We start from the raw sequence: 22,545 nt of genomic DNA on the forward strand, positions 1-22,545 counted from the left end.
AGGGAGAAGCAGACTCCCTGCTGAGCAAGGAGCAAGGACACTGCAGATCCCAGGACCCCAAGCCCATGACCCAAGACAAAGGCAGATGTTCAACCAACTGAGCCACCCAGGCATCCCTCCATGTCACATTTTAAAAACCTGGAGTTCTAGGGCACCTGGGTGGCTCAGTCAGTTAAGCATCTGCCTTCCGATCTGGGTCGTGATCCTAGAATCCCTGGATAGAGTCCCGCATCAGACTCTGCTCCTCGGGTAGTCTGCTTCTTACTCTGACCCTCCTCCCTCTCGTGCTTTCTTCCTCTCCCTCGCTCATGCAAATAAAATCTTTTATAAATGAATGAATGAATGAATGAATGAATGAATACCTAGAGTTCTTATCTCTCCATATAATACTAAAGAAACGTCACTTTATTTTTTTTTTTAAAGATTTTATTTATTTGACAGAGACAGAGCACAAGCCGGGGAAGCAGGTAGACGGAGAGGGAGAAGCAGGATCACCGAGCAGGGAGCCCGACAAGGAGCTCAATCCCATGACCCTGGGATCACGACCTAAGCCTAAGACAGACCTACTTAACCACGGAGCCACCCAGGCACCCCAAGAAACTTCAATCAAATGATAAAAATGACCACCAGTATATAGGATAAATCTATGTCCTGAACAACATGATATGATGCATCAAGAACAGATCATCACTTTTATGGTATTTCTACCAAAAATGCATAACCTGGGAAGCCCAGATGGCTCTGTCAGTTGGGCATCCGACTCTTGACTTTGGCTCAGGTCGTGATCTCAAGGTCGTGAGATCAAGCCCCACTTCAGGCTCCCCACTCAGCAGGGGAGTCAGCTTGAGATTCTCTCCCTCTGCCCCTCCACCCACTCAAGCTCACACTGGCGCACACGCACGCGCGCTCTCTCTCTCTCTCTCTCTAAAAAAATAAATCTTCGGGACGCTTGGGTGGCTTGGTAGGTTAAGCATCTGCCTTCAGCTCAGGTCATGATCCCAGGGTCCTGGGATCAAGTCCTGCATCAGGCTCCCTGCTCAGTGGGGAGTCTGCTTCTCCCTCTGCCCCTCCCCCCTACTCCCCCATCCCCGCTTATGCACACACGTGCTCTCTCAAAAAATAAATCTTAAAAAAATAATAAAATAAAATAAATAAGCCTTCAAAAATGCATAACCCCATCATAATCATGAGTAATATCTCAGACAAGCTAAAATTGGTAGATATTCTACGAAGCAACTGGCCTATATTCTTAAAATAGGTCAATATTATAAAACAGGAAAGGAAGTACCACATTAAAAATGACTGAAGAGAATGGACATCTGAATACAATGTATGATAAAGGACTTAATTAGCTAAAAAGGACATTATTGAGACAACTGGGAAAACAGTAATACAGTCCGTAGATTACATGATTTCCTGACTTTTTAATAATGGTTTTGTAATAATGTCCTTGGGGGAGAAAAAATACTGAAGTACTCAGATGTAGTATTCACCACATCTACAACTTACTCTCAAAAGGTTCTGGGGAAAAACTGTATGTAGTTTCTTCTTTATAGGAAGGAGAAAAATATAAACATGGTAAAAATGTTAGCATCTGGGAGATCTGGATGAAGAATATTCAGGAATTATGTGTACTGCTCTTGAAACTTTTCTCTAAATCTCAAAGCATGTTTTTTGGTTTGGGTTTTTTGTTTTTTTTTTTAAAGTAAGGTTCAACAAGACTTATGTAATTCATCTAGTTGGTAAAGTGACAGACCCACTTTATTCAGAATCTAAGAGCTCATGGTCCTCTCTCTTACATCCCTCTACTGTGGTAGAGGTGTCCTGTTGAGATAACCTACCTTTGGAAATTTAGAATTGAGCAACAAACATCTTATAGAATAAAGCGTTACCCCCACCCCCAGTTTAAGGTTACTGCCTTAGGAAATACATCCTAGAACAGGATTAATGCATAAATGAACATGAACAATGTTATTCATACTACTTTTCTGAGATATTCTCCCATAATTTTTTAAAAAGGAAAATCAGGAATCTAAGGGTCTAAGAATCCTTCCACAGCTCAGTGGGCAGTTTTTCATCTAATTACATAAAATGAGCCGTCCCCAAAGGGCCCATGTAAAAACTAATAGTGACAACCCTTGGGAGGAAGAGACCCCTCCCTCCTCCAGTATGGAGACTCTGATTCACTGGAATCAGCCCAAGGACTCTACTTGGGTGGGAAATGGAAACAATTTACATTCCCAACATTTCAATTAGGCCCTCTTCAAAAGCTTACACTTTTTTTTAATTTAATTTTTTTTTTAAAGATGTTACTTATTTGAGAGAGAGAAAGAACACAAGCAGGGGCAAGAGGGAGAAGCAGGCTCCCTGCTGAGCAGGTAGCCAGATGCAGGGCTCGATCCCAGGACCCTGGGATCATGAACCGAGCTGAAGGCAGACACTTAACCAACTGAGCCACCCAGGCGCCCCTAAAAGATTACACTTAAAAAAAAAAAAAAAAGATTTTATTTTGAAGTAATCTCTACACCCAATGTGGAGCTCAAACTTAACAATGCTGAGATTAAGAGTCGCACGCTCCACCGACTGAGCCAGCCAGGCACCCCTAAAAGATTACACTTTTAATTTTGACATATTTGATAAATACAAAATGTTGTTTTAATTTATATTTATTTGATTATAAGCAGGGTTGCACCTATGATTCCTCATAACTTGTATTTCTTCTTTGATAAGAAAATGTTTCATGAATAGCCACTTAAGCATTCACCTACAAAAGGAGGGCCTAGTATAAAAAGTCCAAATTTTTGCAACAAGAGGTAGTCTTTCATATCCGTTGTGAATAATTATTTATTGGGATAAATGTATTTAGGAACAGGCATTGAACAGTAGGGTTGTAAGTCTACTGATAGAAGCAAAATTTAAGGCTAACCTTATACTGAAAAATGTAAAGCAACAAAAGTACAGTCTACTCTCTGTATCCCTTAACATCAACAGGACACCTGGTCATCACTGATTATAAAAAAAAAAAAATTCTTGTATAATTAGCTATCAAAGTATAGTCAAATCATCAATCTGAAATTTATGATGGGCCTCTGAAAAAACGTCTGCAAATCTAGTCAATAACATGTATAAAATGCTCAATTTTGTACCAGGTACTATACTTAGCATTTTACTTAAATTATCTCACTTCATTTAAAATAATAATATAAACAAATTCAGAAGGAGAGACTATTTGTTTTTTAAGATTTATTTTTTATTTATTTATTTTAGCAGGGGCAGAGGAAGAGGGAAAGAATCTCAAGCAGACACCCCATGAGCATAGAGCACCACGAGGGGCTCAATCCCACCACCCAGAGATCATGACCTGACCCGCAATCAAGCGGAAGAAACTCAACTGACTGAGCCACCTAGGCACCCCAGAAGGAGGGACAACTTAACATTAAATATTTTATTTATATTGACCTTGTTAATTAAAAGTCATCTTAATATTAAACGGCTCTCCCCAGGTAACAATGCTTGAAAGAAAAGGCAGCTTTTTATAAGTCTCATATAATTCACTTCTCTACTTCAGAGCATAAATTCTCCATATATTCTAGATTTTCGTATTACATTCAGGCACATACCTAGGTTAATAATAAAGGAAAGGAGGTTCCCTTGGCTAGCTCAATCAGTAGAACATGCGACTCTGGATCCCGGGGCTTTAGGTTCAAGCCCCATATTGGGTGTAGAAATTACTTAAAATCTTTAAAAAAAAAAAAAAAGAAAAGAAAGAAAGAAAAGAAAAAGAAAAGGGGACAACCTAGATGCTAATAGGGAGAGGAAAAAGTTCACAAACAGATAAGGAACAAGGTCCAACAGTACCTGAATCAATGATATTTTCTCTGTCCCACTGAATACAACCTACTTTTTAAAAATAAGATTCAAAATCCTAGGTATCCTACAAAGAGTATGTGCTCCCTAATTAACTCTACACAAAACAAGAGTTCCAAAAAAACTTACCTGTACTACTTGTTTCTGTAGTTGTGATGCCTGTGTCGCTGAAATTTGTGTTTTTTCCCGAGCACCTCGGGAACGGTCACTGCTCACTGAAGTCATCATATACAGTATATACAAAATAACGTATGTACAAAATAGAAAATCTGCAAGAAAGCAGGCATGGTAGTAAGCTAAACTTCCAAATCATAGTAAAAGGCAAGGATAAAATTCAGGAATAAGGAAGAAACATGAGACAAAACATAACAGCTCTCTAAAACACAAATTCTCAAGAAAATACCCATTAGGATTTTACATTTTCCTAGGAACAGTTAAGCCAAATTTACTAATGCAATCTAAAAGTCTACGGTTGGGGCACCTGTCTGGCTCAGACAGTGGAGCATGCAACTCGATCTCAGGGTTCCACGTCGGGTATAGAGATTACTTAAAAATAAAATCTTAGAGGAGCCTGGGTGGCTCAGTTGGTTAAGCGTCTGCCTTTGGCTCAGGTCATGATCCCACAGTCCCGGGATCAAGCACCGCACCAGGCTCCCTGCTCAGTGGGGAGTCTGCCTCTCTCTCTCCATTTGCCTCTCTCTCACTCACTCTCGCACATGCTCACTCTAATAAATAACAACAAAAAATAAAATCTTAGGGGTTCCTGGATGGTACAGTCGGTTAGGCATCGAGTTTTTATTTCAGTTCAGATTGTCATCTCAGGGTCATGAGATCGAGCCCCATCTGGGACTCTGTGCTCAGCACAGAGTCTGCTTAAAACTCCCCCTCCCACTCTCACTTGCACTCTAAAATAAAAATAAAAATAAAAATAAAAATAAAAATAAAAATAAAAATAAAGGGGTGCCTGGGTGGCTCAGTCAGTTAAGCATCTGCCTTTGGCACAGGTCATGATCCCAGGGTCCTGCTTCTCCCTCTCCCTCTGCCCCCACCCTTGTCTCATGAATAAAATCTTTTAAAAAATAATAATTAAAAAATAATAATTAAATAAATAAAGCTTAAAAATGAAGAAATAAAAGTCTATGGTTTATGATTATAGCAATTCTAAACAAAATCTCAAGTATCACCAATCGTTCTAACCAGTATTTATTTTACCACTAAATGCAGTTAACACTACATGTAGTTTCTTCTTCCATTTGCTGTTGCTATTTGAGCCCAAAGTCAACATGTATCCAGCCAAGATTTTATCTGACAATAATCCAATTCAAAATGTGTATCCAAGACTAAGCTATATCTAAAGACAAAACCCACTTTTAAATAATATATCTTCCAAGGACACAAAAACAATTTGTGCATATCATTTTCCCTTATTCAGTCGACAAATACTGAATAGTTACAAAGACCCAAGCATATAACTAAATATGCCAACAAAACATGATTAACAGAGGCACCTGGCTGGCACAGTCGGTTAATAAGCATCCCTGACTCTTGATTTCAGCTCAGGTCAGGATCTCATAAATTGTGGGATTAAGCTCTGCACTGGGCTCAGCACAGAGTCTGCTTGTCCCTCTCCCTCTCCTCCCCCTATGCCCTTTCCCCCCTGCTTGCGTGCTCTCTCACTCTCAAATAAATAAAATCTTAAAAAAAAAAAAAAAGCTGATTGTAACAATGAAATATCAGTTCACACCGATTAAGATGGCTATTATAATGAGAATTAAAAGTAGAAATTAGGGGCGCCTGGGTGGCTCAGTCCGCTGGACGTCTGCCTTCATGATCTCAGGGTCCTGGGATGGAGCCCCGCATTTAGCTCTCTGCTCAGCAAGCAGTCTGCTTCTCTCTCTCCCTCTGCCCCTCCCCCCAAATCATGTTCTCTCTCTCAAATAAATAAATAAAATCTTTTGAAAAATAAATAGGGCACCTGAGAGGCTCAGTACATTAAGCATCTGCCTTCGGCTCAGGTCATGATCCCGGGGTCCTGGGATCGAGTCCCACATCAGGCTCCCTGCTCACTGGGAAGTCTGCTTCTCCTTCTACCCCTCACCCCTGGCTGTGATCTCTCTCTCTCACACACTTTCTATAATAAAATCCTAAATTAATTAATTAATATAAAAATTGGAATTAAATTTTGGAGAAGATGCAGATACAGAGAAACTGTAACCCTTATATACTGCTAGTGAAAATGTAAAATAGAACACCCAGTACGGAAAACAGTATAGCAACCACCAAAAAAATAAAATAAAATAAATTTAAAAAAAATTACTATCGCATCCAGTAATTCCACTTCAGAGTATATACCAAGAAAAAACTGAAAGCAGGGTCTCAATGAGATATCTGTATACCCACTTCATAGCACTATTATACCCAATAGCTGAAAAGTGGAAGCAACCCAAGTTTCTACCAACAGATAAATGGATAAGCAAAATGTAGCATATACATAAGAGGCTGAGTAATATTTTTTTTTTTTTTTTTTAGTTTTTATGTGGGGCTTGAACTCAGAACGCTGAGATCAAGAGTTGCATGCTCTACCAACTGAGCCAGCCATGCACCCCTATTACTCAGCCTAAGAAGGAAGAAAATTCTTTTTTTTTCTTTTTCTAAGAAGGCTCTACACCTAACATTGAGGACACTCTGGGAACAAACAAACCAAAAACAAAAGAACAAACCAAGGAGAAGCTATTTACAATTAACACCATGAATTACCTAACAATATCCATTTGCAACATACTATTTCTCCCTTGCCATCCTCTTGTAAAGAGGGCAAAAAGCTAAATACATTATTTCTCAGCCTCCCAAGTAGCTTGGAATGGCCATGGGCCACTTTCCTAAAAAACCATCTGAATATTCATAGCACCTTTACTCAGTCCCCCCAAAACTGAAAATAAGTCAAATGTCCTTCAAAGTGTGAATTATCTTTGGCACAGTCATACAGTTGAATATTACTCAGCAATAAAAAAGAATGAGCTATTGATAAACACAACAGGGATAAACCTCAAATATATTAAGTGAAAGAATCTAGGCTCAAATTCATTATGATTCAATAGGATTCTTTTTTTTTTTTTTTTCGACATTATGGAAAAGACAAAACTATAGTGATAGAAAACAGATGAATGGTTGCCAAAAACAGAGGGGCTTAACAAAGGGGTCCAACACAGAAGGCGGCTCACCCAAAAGACAGTGAAAAAAGATCACAAAGACAGCTATCAGGAGGCCTCTGAAGCAATGAAATCTAACTAGAGGACAAGAGAGGGCTACCAAAGAGATGCCTCCAAGAAAATGTTTTTGAGAACCTTTAGAAGCTAATTTGCACATACAAAAGCAAGAATAGAGGTTTATCAGTGGTGGGTACCTAGAAATCTAAGGACTGTGAACAAAACAATTATTAAGTCCAAAAAAGGGGGGGGGGACATGGCTCAACTATAACATTTATATGGTTATAATAATATGGACAGTGAATACCGATCTAACCAAAAATTACTATATAATATTGGGAGGATAGAAGAGAAGAAAGTGTAAATATAAACTGAGAAAAAAAGGGGGAGGCATAAGAAACACCTAAGAGTTGAAAATGACAGCTTCTGGAGAATAAGGTTCAAGAATAAGCCCAAACAATCCAATAAAGGATTACTGTGGACATAGTGAACATGTTGAAAACAACAAAACAGGGGCGCCTGGGTGGCTTAGTTGTTAAGCGTCTGCCTTCGGCTCAGGGCATGATCCCGGTGTTGTGGGATCGAGCCCCACATCAGGCTCCTCTGCTATGAGCCTGCTTCTTCCTCTCCCACTCCCCCTGTTTGTGTTACCTCTCTCGCTGGCTGTCTCTATCTCTGTCAAATGAATAAACAAAATCTTAAAAAAAAAAAAAAGAAAGAAAGAAATTCAGAATCACAACTTAACTGAATAATCAAGGGAGATGCAGGTTAAGATGAATAAATCCCTTGTTGAAATATCCCCAAGGGATGCCTGGCTGGCTCGGTCGGTTAAGCCTCTGCCTTCAGCTCAGGGCATGATCCCAGGGTCCTGGGATCGAGTCCCTCATCCAGCTCCTTGCTCATCATGGAGCCTGCTTCTCCCCTTCCTTGTGCTCTCTCTCTGTCTCTCTCTTCGACAAATAAATGAAATTTAAAATTTTACCATGTGGTAATCGAAATATCCCACAAAAGAATTTGGATTTTAAACAAGAAAGAGTCCATTTATTCAAGATGTAGATGATGTCACCAGGTGAAGAGCTGCTCATACCCACCTCTAACATTGGGGCCCTTTCCCATAAGCTTCAATAAACTTGAAAATATCCCCTTCCTAAAGAAGGCTCTCCAGCTTATTACAATCCTGGCTGCAAGATTCACAATCTCACTGAAGGTAAAAATAACACATTTAAATAATACTTTTCTGGGTGTTTTTTTTTTTAAGATTTTATTTATTTGCTTGAGAGAGAGAGAGAGAGCACACGTGTGAGAGTGAGCACAGAGGGAAAGGGAGAAGCAGACTCCCCGCTGAGCAGAGAGCCTGATGCGGGGCTTGATCCCAGGACTCCAAGATCATGACCTAGCCAAAAGCAGACACTTAACCCAGAGAGCCACCCACGTGCGTTTTAAATATTTTTTATTAAAGATGTGTTTCATTCTGGGCGCCTGCGTGGCTCAGTCGTTTAAGCGTCTGCCTTCGGCTCAGGTCATGATCCCAGAGTCCTGGGATCGAGCCCCTCATCAGGCTACCTACTCAGCAGAGAGCCTACTTCTCACTCTCTTTCTGCCACCTCCCCCACATTCGTGCTCTCTCTCTCTCTCAAATAAACAAAATCTTATGAAAAAAAAAAATGTGTTTCACTCTGATATTGTGACTCTTGTTAAGCCTTCTGGGTCATTAAGTACTTAGACGATTTGATGAAAAGTATGGACTTTTCCCCCAGAAAAATGCATATCCATGAACAATTCTACCTTGTGAAAATTTTAAGAGGTTTACACCTCTCATATCCTTCCCCAAAGCAATAGGCAACCCCACTCCACCACCCCGCCCCCGCCAATGTCCATGGATGCCCAGGCTAAAAACCATGCTCTAAGAATTTAGAAGTACTCTCACGGCACGTGGCTGGCTCAATCAGAAGAGCATGTGACTGCTGATTTCTGGGTTGTGAGTTCGAGATCCACATTGGGTGCAGAGATTACTAAAATAAATAAACTTTAAAAAAATTTAGAAGAGCTCTAAAATATGCTTAAACCAGTAGGGCCCTTATTCTTAAGGGTATCTCTGATCAGGCAAATTTAAAATACAATACGAGGGCTGACTCAAGTCAGTAGAGCATTCCAACTCTTAATCTCGGGGTCGTGAGTTCAAGCCCCACCCTGGGTATAGAGATTACTTAAAATAAAATATAACTGCTCATTTGGTTATGAATCAAATCTCATAATTATCACACTTTTTATATAGGCTCTCTTCTCTGCTCCCTTAAAAACAAAAGGCACCTGTTTTGCTCCCAAAGGAAAAATTAAGGGAAAACTCATACTCTCTGACCCTCAAAAAAACTTACACCTAGTCTTAATACCTAATCATCGTTCTACCTGTGTTCTTTCTGGAGAAAATGGCTGTTATCAAGATCTGCTGAGATGATACAAATACTAAAGTCTGCTGTTTTAGGAGAATACAATTTTGGGGAAAAATCCATACATCTTTCCCTCCAAACCACATTTCAGAGTACAAACTGGAACTAACCCTCTATGACCTACAAATATCTGTTTGAGTCAAATGATCCAAATATGGCACAAGAAACAATAATATACTCCGTGTCAAATTTTTTTTTCAAAGTTGAGCCTTCATAACTGGAATTTAACACTGTATTCCACTTATAAGATGATTCCATCGATGAGATATCCAGGACAGACACATATAACACAGCCCTAAATGGTCCAACCTATCTCCCTTAAGCCTGTATGCTATCCACACCCTTAGGGAAGCCGAGAAGCTCATCATCCGCCACTCAAGTTCCTCTTTTTAAAGAGCTGGACTTCCCTCTCTACTGCCAAGGCCTAAAATGGGGAAAGCATTATATATAAAACCAGCATTTTTCAAAACAGAACCTACTAAGAATTTGGTGTGGCTCTGGTACAACCCCAAGAGTTAGCTATTCAAGACATCTGAACTTGCATAAATCCTGCGTCCATAAAACAGATATTTCAAAACAAATGGGTGGGAGAAAGAGTTGGAAAATGGCAAAACAGAAATACAATTCCAATAGCTAAATATAAAATGTTGTATCAAGTTAAAGAAAATGCTGAAAATGGAGAGAGGTAACATATGGCAAGGAGACAGTTTTAATTTAGAATGGTCATAACATTTCATGTTGTAGGGAACATGTAAAAAGTTCTAAGAATCCATTTGAGTAACTTTTTTTTTTTTTTTTTTTTTAGTTTACAAAATATCTCATATTTTTTATCTTACTGCACGCCTCAAAAGTCTTAAGGAATAGATACTGTGGCATCGGGGTGGCTCAGTTGGTTGGGTGTCCCACTCTTGGTTTCAGCTCATGATCTCAGAGTCGTGATACTGGCCGTATCAGGCTCTAGCTGAATGTGCAGCCTAATTGGGATCTGTCTCCCCCTCTCCCTCTGCCCCTCCCCATAATCGAGCGCAATCATGTACTCTCTTTCTCTCTCTCTCTCTAATATAATAAATAAATCTTGGGTGCCTGGGTGGCTCAGTCAGTTAGGTGTCTGCTTTCAGCTCAGGTCACAGATCCCAGGGTTCAGGGATCAAGTTCAGCATAGGGCTCCCTGCTCAGCAGGGAGTCTGCTTCTCCCTCTGCCCCTCCCCCCACTCATGCTCGCATGTACTCCCTCCCTCTCTCTTGCAAATTAAATAAAATCTTTCAAATAAAATAAAATAATAAATCTTTTTTAAAAAGATTATTTTTTTAAATATTTATTTATTTATTTGACAGAGAGAGACAGCCAGCGAGAGAGGGAACACAGGCAGAGGGAGTGGGAGAGGAAGGAGCCTGATGTGGGGCTCGATCCCAGAACTCTGGGATCACGCCCTGAGCCGAAGGCAGATGCTTAACGACTGCGCCACCTAGGCGCCCCTAAAAAAGATTATTATTGCCATCCCCATTTATACAGAAGCACGGACAAAATATTCCTCAAAATAAACAAGCAAACAATGTATGAGTTGGCTCAACCCCTCAAAATTCTGTGCTATGGCTTGTAGCAAAACTTCTAAACACACACAAAAAAAGAAAAACCAATGGACAAAAATTAAGTATATGTACCTAAATGTCAGCTAATGGAAAAAAGTCCATCTCTACGAAACTGTCTATGACTACTTTTGCACTACGATGGTAGTACTGTATAGTTATAACACAAGCAAGGCAGAAAATATTGACTACCTGGCCCTTAAGAGAGAAAGTGTTCTAACCCTTTTAAAAAATAAATAAAATAAAGATTTTATGCATTTATTTGACAGAAAGAGAGCACAAGCAGAGGAAGCAGCAGGCAGAGGGGTAGGGAAAAGCAGGTTCCCAACTGAGCAGGGAGCCTGATGCAGAGCTTGATCCCGGGACCCTGGGGTATGACCACAGCCAAAGGCAGACGCTTAACGTACTGAGGCACACAGGAACGCCTGTTCCAACACGTTTTAAAAGGTTCACTCAGTAAGAGTGATAATTCTCCCTCAACTACAGATTTAACTTAAATCTCATCAAAATTCTAACAATGTTGTGGGGGTTTTTTTTTATTTACTTTTTTTTAGTAATCTCTACACCAAACGTGGGGCTCAAACTCACAACCTGGAGATCAAGAGTCACACACTCCTCTGAGCCAGCCAGGTGCCCCTCTATAAGGTTTTATTGTCTAAAACCTGACAAGCTGACTCTAAATTGACATGCAGAGCAAATAGTCAACAACAGTCAGGATACTCCTCCAAAAGGAAACAAAACCAAAAAACTGAGACACAGGACCTACCTCACCAGTATCAAGGATTATAACACTACAGTAATTACAAGAGAACAACAACGGTAAAGGGAAAGAAAAACTGGCCAATGGGTCAGAACAAGAAGCCCAGAAAGAGACCCACACATACAGATATAATTCCTAATAGAGATGGCAGTACATGTGATGAGAAAAGGTAAACTTTTAAAGAAGTGAGGTTGAGGGGTACCCAGGTAGCTCAGTTGTTAAGCATCTGCCTTCTGCTCAGGTCATGATTCCAGGGGCCCCACCTACTCCCCCTGCTTATATCCCCCCCCCGCCACCAAATAAATAAATAAAATCTTAAAAAAAAAAAGTGAGGTTGAAAGAAGTGGTTGATTATACTTTTTTTAAAAAATTTATTTTTTGTTAGACCATACATTAAAAAGACAATTTTAGGGGCGCCTGGCTGGCTTAGCCAAAGGAGCACGCAACTCTTGATCTCAGGGTTTTGAGTTTGAGTGTGACATTGGGTATAGAGATTATTTTAAAATTAAATTAAATTAAATTTTAAAAAGCCAACTTACAAGTCAGTTGTAACTGACTTGTAACTGGTTAAGTCAGTTAGGCATCTGACTTCAGCTGAGGTCATGATCTCAGGGTCCTGGGATGGAGTCCCACATTGGGCTCCACACTCAGTGGGGAGTCTGCCCTCTGCCCCTCCCCCCACTTGTACTTGCTCTCTCTCAAATTAAAAAAAAAATTTAAAAAAAAAGGCAATTTAGGGGCACCTGTGTGGCTGAGTCAGAAGGGTATGCGACTCTTGATCTGAGGGTTCTGAGTTCGAGTCCCCCTTGGTATAACAATCTGGTATTATCTAATAAAGGTAAACATGTATAGGGGCGCCTGGGTGGCTCAGTCGTTGGGCGTCTGCCTTTGGCTCAGGGTGTGATCCCGGCATTCTGGGATCGAGCCCCACATCGGGCTCCTCTGCTGGGAGCCTGCTTCTCCCTCTCCCACTTCCCTCTCTCGCTGGCTGTCTCTCTGTCAAATAAATAAATAAAATCTTAAAAAAAAAAAAAAAGGTAAACATGTATATACCCTATGATTTAATAATTCCACTTCTTGGCATATCCCCTTTCCAAGCTATATATACCTCTAGCACATCTGTACTAAAAACATGTAATTAGTATGTTCAAGGAAACAATCCAAACACCATTTTCAAGATATTCCTACCAAGGAATGCTATAAAGCTATAAAGCAATGAAAATGGATAATAGCCATATACATGTTGATTGAGTCTCAATAACATACTCTATGGGAAATTGAGAAAGAAAACACACTGAAGAATATACATACTACGGTTACATTACTTTAATATTCAAGAAAACAATATATCATTAACTTTTTTTGTAAAAAGAAGTTAAAATTATAAGGAAAAGCAAGGAAAGGATAAACTCAAAATTCTGAATAGGGGTTCACTTTACCTAATTCACAAGTTGGGTACTGGGAAGTAGCAGACCATGAGTTTCAAAAGATAATGATTTTTTTCTTTCTGAATATTTTTTGTTTTGTTCTTCATATTTATATATTTTATAAATATTGATCATTGATTATATACTTCCTCACATAAAATCTCTTAAGTCAATACATGTTACAATCAGCAATATCTAAGATTAAGTACTCTATTCTGTGTACTCAATATTTAATAAAAATTTAAAGTAATGTATACCTGAAGAACAGTGAATGAGAAAAGAACAATCTGCCCTAATAAACAAACATGCAAAATTAAAATACAAAGTTTCATGATCATTTTCATTTCTGGCCTAGTGACCCAGAAGTATTAAGGCAAATAATTCAAAGAGGATAGATCACACTAACAAGCCCTTAAGTTTCTAACAAAGTCCATTTAAAATATTCCAAAACAGGTTACAGATTTCCAGTGCTTTTAATATATTACTTTCCTTTAAATACAACAGTACTTATATACAATTCATATTTTAGTTTACTATTTTTTCCTAAACTTAACTTGCCTTCCTAATCATAATATCATAAACAAGATCAGAAATTCATTGTTTCCTTTCATTACTCAGTAGCTACCAATACAAGATACATTTGACAAGTGTGTTGAAATGACATGCTATAGAAGCTGGTAACTTTTAGAAATTAAGAATGACCTGAGAAAGAACAAATCATAGCACAGCCAATGACTCCAAAAAGAACAATAAATGGAATTCTATTTTCTAGAACAATCAGTTATAGAGACCTCAAAGCAAACATTCATATGGTGTGGAACAATGTTCCCCTATTTATAAATCTTATACATCTCAGGTTAATGAAATGACACTATACCAGCATTTCTAGATATCTTTTCCACCTGTTTATCTTAAAATAGAGGAGACTAACTGAAATTCAGTATACGAATTCAGGCATCCAAAAGGAAAATTATGTTTCTAAAAACTATTTTAGCTAGAAAAGGTCTGACAAGCTTTTTCTAAGTTAGCTAACCTAATTTTATTTACTTATTTTCTCAAGAGGTCCTCTGTTAACTGGAATGCTAGATAAAGTCCACAGACATATTACTACACTGCCTTTCACATAAACTATAGCAAATAACCAATTAACCAGAATATCTCACATGCCAAATATGCTGATTTAAAACTTAGTATATTTGGGTTTTTTTTTTTTAAACATTTACTATTTGAGAGAGAAAGTGTGTGCACATGTGCATGGGGGGGCGGGAGAGGGAGAGCATCTCAAGCAGACTCCCCACAACCCTCAGATCATGACCTGAGCCAAAATCAAGAGTCAGACACTTAACCGACTAAGCCACTCAGGTGCCCCAAAACTTGCTGTATTTGACTCTGCCTCTCAGTCAGTATCAGTACGCATTTGATTCTTTTTTCTGAGTTTAACCATTTTGATATTTTGCTGGTTTGGGTTTATTGCTTTGGTTGTGTTACACGGAACAAGGTTAACTGTTTTGCCATGATTATTTTTAGAGCTTTCTCTGAGTTTAGTGTTCTCCAATATGAATAAATACACATGAACAAATACACTTTTTAACTATAAAGTACCAACACATGTTAAAACATATTAGTATTTCTGGGACGCCTCGGTGGCTCAGTCAGTTAAGCATTTACCTTCAGCTCAGGTCACGATCTCAGGGTCCTGGGATCAAGACCTCAACGGGCTCCTTGCTCAGCAGGGAGCCTGCTTCTCCCTCTGCCTCCCTCTCCCCCTGCTTGTGCTCTTACAAATAAATAAAATATTTAATTCATATATATATATATATGTAGTTCTGAAATAAAGGGATTACTTGATTATTTCTAAAATCACCTCTGAGCACTATTTAATTCTATCTTAAGTATCTAAAGTTAAACATCCAATCAAAATCTGAGTGGTGTTCCAGAGTAAAACTTTAAAAAAAAAAAAAAAGTCATTTTTAGTTTACTTACAGATTTCCAAACAGTTGCTATTCTACTGAATTATGCGAACCTTTTCTCATTCATCTTTTGAACTACTTATTCCTGTACGCTCTCATTTATGAAAATAAACTAGGTACATTAAATATAACAAAATGATAATTTCTTCTTACAGGAGTGCCATCTGGTGATAAAAATCTGCATGTACAGAAATAAACTTAAGCTAAACTGAATGAATGCTAAGACTGAGTTTTTTGACTTACCAAAAAAAGACTTTAAATCTTTTTTTTTTTAAAGATTTTATTTATTTATTCGACAGAGATAGAGACAGCCAGCGAGAGAGGGAACACAATCAGGGGGAGTGGGAGAGGAAGAAGCAGGCTCATAGCGGAGGAGCCTGATGTGGGGCTCGATCCCATAACACTGGGATCACGCCCTGAGCCGAAGGCAGACGATTAACTGCTGTGCCACCCAGGTGCCCCAAAAGACTTTAAATCTTAACAGCCTTGCTATTACAGCCAAACATTTGATATAAGGTACCTGAATCCTCATTTGTCAATCAAGAAAACCATATACTTTTTTTATGTTTCAAACTATTACAATTTTACTAATTCACTGCCTCAGTATAAACATTAAGACTTTATATCTCCATTCCAATCATCAATCCTCAATCTACATTTGATGTATGTGATTAGGCTATAAATAATGTCCCCAGTTCCATGGCTGAACCAGAATTATATTGCTTTGTGAAACATGAAAAGCACATTGCTTACTTTATGTTTACATACTGTTGTTTGAAAATAACCATTTTTCTCTTTTAATTAAGGTTTACTACTCCGGGTTATATATATATATATAAACTGTTACTACAGAAGACTTTTGGCATAAACATTACAAATTCAATCCTTCCAAAAACTTAAAAGAAAAAATGATGGAACCAGCGCATGCTTCTAAGGATGCTTAAACAAATTCGTATTTCTATGAATATGGCAATCGACACTAACACTGAAATGTAAGAATGGCTGTATTCCTGTTCATAAAAAAAGTCTGAGGCGCCTGGGTGGCTCAGTCGGCTAAGTGTCCAACTGTTTTGGGTTTTTTTTTTTAAGATTTTATTTACTTATTATGTCAGAGACAGAGAGAGCATGCACAGGCAGGAAAACAGCGGGCAGAGGGAGAAGCAGGCTTTCCGCTGAGCAAGGAGCCCAATGTGGAACTCAATCCCAGGACCCTGGGATCGTGACCTGAGCGGAAGGCAGACACTTAACTGACTGAGCCACCCACACGACCCAAGCGCCCAACTCTTGATTTCAGCTCAGGTCATGATCTCAGGGTCGTGAGACTGAGCCCTGCATCAGGCTCTGTGCTCAGTAGGGAGTCTGCTTGAGATTCTCTCTCTCCCCCTTGACTCCCCCCCTGCTTGCTCACGCTCTCCAATAAATAAATCTTTAAAAAAAAAAAAAATGTCTTGTGCTGTCTCTGACAAATAAATAAAAATAAAGTCTTGGGGCACCTGGCTGGTCTCAGTCGGTAGAGCATGCTACTCTTGATCTCAGGGTCATGAGTTCAACCCCACATTGGGTATAACTTACTTCTGAAAATGCAAATTAAAAAAAATCTTATTTAATGCTTCAGATGTCCAGCAAAAAACCTCCAAAGATAAAACTGGGAGTTTACAGAGCAAGCACAGAGAGAAAGAAAAGTGTTACTAAAATCCCATGGAGAAACAGAGCCCAGGGGGCACCTGGGTGGCTCAGTCGGTTGGGCATCTGCCTTCAGCTCAGGTCATGATCCCAGGGTCCGGTGACTGAGCCTGGAGTTGGGCTCCCTGCTCAGCAGGGGAGTCCGCTTCTCCCTCTCCCTCTCCCCTGCTTGTGTACGCACAATCAATCTCTCTCTCTCTATATCTGTCTCTCTCTCTCAAATAATAAAATCTTTTTTAAAAGAGGAAAAAAAACAAAGAGGCCAGAAAATATATTAACAGGATGTTATGATTCAACAAACTTTCTTATACTCACTTTATATAAAACTTCTGGAGACAGTGAATTCACAAATCAAAATAAAAGCAAAGTTATCAAAATAATGATCACCACCGTTAAAAACTGTTACCACCAATGAATTACAAAATGAATAAGGCAAGGAAACTAGACTATAAAAAGGCAGAACTTTAACATACTGTCACATGGGGAAATTCTATGTCCTTTCTTCTGGACACAGTTATGTGTAGTAAATAGGAATGCTTCTGCAATAAGCACCCAGTTGCCAGACCAAAGGAATCCAGTTTACACTTGTGTTCCATCCCCTCTACCACTCTCCACCCACAAGAACTACTACCCTCAAACAGGTTCCAAGAGAATTCTTAGAATAGAAACAGACAAGGGCAAGAGATTCTAAAAATAATCCAGTAGAAACTCAAACATACATATCTCAGGTTCTTGAAGTGAAGAAAACACCAGATTATTTCAATCTATCCAATAGAATTTTAAAACCCTTATTTACCTTGCTTCATCCCAAGTAAATTAAAGATGGGATAGATTAACAGCAAGTACGAACTGCTACATGTTTAACCTCTATAAAAACACTGCCAGCAAAATACCATATAAAGCTTCCTAGATTATCTCAAGTGTAGGAATAGTCTAAATTACTTGTTATATAAGGAAAGTAAGCCAGGAGAACAAACTAACTTGATTAAACTACAGACTTCCTCTGTAGAACGGGTATTTTTAGAAAATGCTTTATTAACTGCTATTTTTTCAAGGACTTTTTTAAAAGATAAGGTACCTCAGTGAAACAGAGGCATTTTAAAAGTGATTCTGGAGTTTAGAATGAACTGAAAATGGTTAACAACAGCCACCTGCACTTCTACCGAAGCTCAAATAATACCACAAATTCATCCTAAAAGGACTCTTAACTTTTTTTTTTTTTTTAAGATTTTTTATTTATTTATCTGACAGAGACAGCCAGCGAGAGAGGGAACACAAGCAGGGGGAGTGGGAGAGGAAGAAGCAGGCTCCTAGCGGAGGAGCCTGATGTGGGGCTCGATCCCATAATGCCAGGATCACGCCCTGAGCGGAAGGCAGACGCTTAACCGCTGTGCCACCCAGGCGCCCCGAGGGACTCTTAACTTTAAGCCAAAAAAAGGGGAGGGGGGGTGAGTGGGTGGGTAGAAAATTATCCAAAAACCATGTAATATCATACCCTAAAAGAAGAAGGGGGGGGGGAAGAAAAAAGGAAGAAAAAAAAAAAAGAAAGAAAAGCAAGGGCACATTTGATCATTCTGAAAAATTACAGAACACTTTTTGATAATGTACTGAGAAGAGAACTATGAAGATTTTGCTGAAAGCAAAAAGTCCTTTATTTAAGATAGTATCATCAACTGTCAGCAATGGAAGGCAGCTCTAAAACCAGAAGGCTCACACAATGGCCTGGGGTATCTCATCTACTGCATCAAAAAAAAAAAAAAAATCTACATTCCAGAAACAGCAAAATGAATGTCTCTTTTTCAAAGACAACATGAATTAGTCAGCTAAGGGCTCAACCACTAAATTTGTGTTCAAGAATCAAGTCCCCATCAAGGACGTTCAGAGATGCTGTTCACTCAGTCCTGAGACCAATGGTGGCTGGGACTATCTTAGACGGCAAGAATAGGGGTCCTTCATCTATATGAAAATCTGATTCATTCACTCATTCTCAAAAGCCCAAAAACCCTTAAGTAAAATAGTAACAGCAGCAAACATATACTGTTTACTATGTGCCAGATACTACTGAAGTGCTTTATATCACAGTATTAAGTCATTAACCTTCCCAACGACACTGAGGTGAATACTAATTATTACTCCCATTTTACAGACAGCAAACAGAGAAAACACAGATTCACAGCTAGCCAGTGGTAAAGCCAAGATTCAAACCCAGGCCATCTAACTCCACACTCTGTGCTCTTAATCACGACGCTGTGCTGCAAAGCTAATATTTCAATTGTAGATATATAAGACTCCAACTCAGCTTCCTCTTCTTTAAAGCACTGTAACTACTGTCAGCATCACCTACTACCTCATATGTGATATGACAGATCTGGTTCTGGGTCAGTATCTCACCTATCTTCCCAGCTTTCAGATACCCACAGGTGCTCCCTTGGCTCTATATTGTTAACGTTTTTGTTATCAGTTCTGTTTCATTATTTGTATTTAACTTCCAATTTGTGTTCTTGCTCTTCTTACTAAGAAAATACCCATTGGGGTGCCTAGGTGGCTCAGTCAGTTAAGTGTCTGACTCCTGATCTCAGCCCAGGTCTTGACCACAGGGTTGTGAGTTCAAGCCCAGCGCTGGGCTCCATGCTGGGTGTGGAGCCTACTTAAAAAAAAAAGAAAAGAAAAGAAAAGAAAAAATCCATTAAACAAAAAGAGAAAATACCTATTCTAAACTTTTTCCCCACAAAGGAAATTCATTTATTCATTCCTATAAGAATAGGACTAGTTTATATTGAGAACTTCAAGGGGATGCCTGGACGGCTCATTCAGGAGAGCATGGGACTCTTGATTTCAGGGTCCTGAGTTTGAGCCCCATGTTGGATGTAGCTATTACTAAAACAAACAAACAAACAAAAAACAGTAATAAACTTAAAAAATGTATTTTGGGGTGCCTGGCTCATTCAGTCGGTGGAGCACGTGACTCTTGAACTTAGGGTTGTGAGTTCAAGCCCTATGTTGGGTGTAGAGATCCTTAGAAATAAAATCTTAAAATAAAAAAAAAAGGAAAGAATTTCAAATGATTTGGGAGGCCCAGAGCAGCCAACAAGAGGAACTCTACATCCCCAACCCAGGAGACAGCAAGGCAGGCTAGGATGCCAACACTCTAGTATAAGACCCAACCCAATGCAACTAAACTGCTTGTGCCCTACGAGCCAGGAGCTGACCAAGCTGATACTTTTATTCTCCACAGCTGCTGAGGGCAAGGTCAAGCCTCAAGCAGCTGGTGAACAAGGTTAACTCCCCTACACCCAAGCTCCACTGAAAGAGGAGCACAACATTATCTGCTATTCTGTGCATATAATCTGCCCCTGGAAAAGATAAGTGCTTGTGAACTCTGAACACCACAGCACATCAAAAATTATTTAAGTCATATTTCCTCTTGCAGGTTACCTAAGGTCAGGGAGGAAAAAGTAATTTTATCTATCTCTGCTTCCATATAGCTATCCCATTCCTATGCGGCTTATTTCTTGGCTCTAAACCCTGTCTTTTAGCCAGAACCCCACTCAGCAGCTACGTTATTACTATCCCTTGAAAAGTCTCTGACTGGGGTGCCTGGGTGGCTCAGTCAGTTGAATGGCTGCCTTTGGCTCAGGTCATGATCCCTGAGTCCTGAGATCAAGCCTTATATCAGGCTCCCTGCTCAGTGGGGTCTGCTTCTCCCTCTGCTCCCCACCCCGCTCTTGTCCTCTCGCTCACTCACTCTCTCTCTCAATTAAAAAAAAAAAAAAAAAAAAAAAGGAGGGGCCCCTGGGTGGCTCAGTCGTTGAGCGTCTACCTTCGGCTCAGGGTGTGGTCCTGGAGTTCTGGGATCGAGCCCCACATTGGGCTCTTCCGCTGGGAGCCTGCTTCTTCCTCTCCCACTTCCCCTGCTTGTGTTCCCTCTCTCGCTGGCTGTCTCTCTGTCAAATAAATAAATGGGATCTTTAAAAAAAAAAAAAAAAAAAAAAGGAGAAGCATCTCTGATTATTCATGACCAGTCTTAACCCCCCCCTTTTTTTTTTAAGATTTTATTTATTTATTTGAGAGAGAGAGAGAGAGACAGCCAGCAAGAGAGGGAACACAAGGAGGGGGAGGGGGAGAGGAAGAAGCAGGCTCCCAGCAGAGGAGCCTGATGTGGGGCTCGATCCCTTAACACCAGGATCATGCCCTGAGCCGAAGGCAGACGCCTAACGACTAGCCAACCAGGTGCCCCTAACCCCTTCTTTTAATAGCCCTTTCTGCTATACTACATAGGACCTCACAAGACCTATTAGGTTATAAGAATAGTATACTCCTTAAAAAAAAGGTACTATACTCTTAATTTACATTACATTCAAACAAGCACCCCACAAATACCAAGATGATACCTTCCTTTAGAGGGTTACTACTCCACAGCCAAGGGAGAAAAGGGTCTATTTATAAAGTAAAAAATTTTCTGATTATAAGAGTGTAACCAGATTAAAATGGAATTTCTACAAATCATCCCTTTACCAGGACAAAATATTAATAATGCCTTCCTCATAAATCCAGTAGTAATTCTTATTTAACAGAGACACATACAAAATCACTATTATCTTGCTCTACTTATATCAGATTTTGTCCACCCTCTTATGTATTATTCTCTGGTCTTCCCCCTACACACACACACACACACACACACATACACACACACACACGAGTTTGTACCTTACCCACATATACAAGGGCACACCTATAGTCAGCTTTCTGCTTTCAATTTCCATTTCTGAAACCTTCCAAGTTCCTCATAGGCTCTAGCAACAAGGAATTACTGGATGCTATTACCTCTTACCATTTCTGATCCTGTAGTTGCACAGTGCCCCTGAAGAACCAGGGGAATGGCAAGACAAGTTAAGGAGGAGCCCGGAAAAACTACAACTCCATGAAACACTAGAAAGTCTCAACCCAGGTTTGTCAGTATACTCATTAGGTAAATATGCCATTCTACCCATGTCCAAATGTTAACAGGAGTATCTCCAGAAGCATGCACAATTTCTCATTATCAAAAAAAGTTTAAGAATCTTGAAAACTGGATTACTATTCATCATCATCCCTGGCTGCACAGTACAATCACTCGGGCAACTTCTAAAAAATGAAATCAAATAAATAAAAAATTAAAGAAAGCAAGCAAGAAAGAAACCAGGTCCTATTAAAATCAGAGCCACTCAAAACAGGACCCAGATATCAATATTCTCTTTTAAAGTTCTCCCAGTAGTTCTTAGAAAGTTAAGAGTTACCATATGACCGAGCAATTCCACTTCTAGGTACATACCCAAGAGAACTGAAAACATATGTTTGCCCAGAAATATGCACATGAATGTTCACAGCAGTATTATGACAAAAAGCAAAAACAACCCAAATACCCATTAACTGATGAATAAACAAAATGAGGTGTAACCATACAATATACTATTATTCAAGTACTAAAAGGAACAGAGTTATGGGGTGTCAGGCTGGCTCAGTCAATGGAGCATGCAATTTCTGATCTTATGGTCATGGATTCAAGCCCCAAAGTGGGTGCAGAGCCCACTTTAAAAATGAAATTAAGGGGAGTTT

General features: G+C 39.4%; 1 protein-coding gene across 19 annotated transcripts in view; it reads right to left on the reverse strand.

Moving 5' to 3' along the window:
• Positions 1 to 22,545, reverse strand: part of UBAP2 (ubiquitin associated protein 2) — a 116,200-nt gene that overhangs the window by 75,283 nt on the left and 18,372 nt on the right. For 7 of the 19 annotated variants that reach the window (XM_048222929.2, XM_048222927.2, XM_048222931.2 and 4 more), the window contains exon 2: positions 3,997 to 4,136. The exons of 4 other annotated variants lie outside the window; for them this stretch is intronic. In XM_048222929.2, the coding sequence (XP_048078886.1) occupies positions 3,997 to 4,095 (99 nt within the window). In that variant the 5' untranslated portion in view covers positions 4,096 to 4,136. Of the gene's footprint in view, positions 1 to 3,996; positions 4,137 to 20,767; positions 20,914 to 22,545 lie in introns of all 19 variants that reach the window. 8 more of the 19 variants (XM_057313524.1, XM_057313522.1, XM_057313519.1 and 5 more) reach the window with 4 other exon arrangements.

Source organism: Ursus arctos, unplaced genomic scaffold (genome assembly GCF_023065955.2).
Source record: "Ursus arctos isolate Adak ecotype North America unplaced genomic scaffold, UrsArc2.0 scaffold_18, whole genome shotgun sequence".
Lineage (NCBI taxonomy): Eukaryota > Metazoa > Chordata > Mammalia > Carnivora > Ursidae > Ursus > Ursus arctos.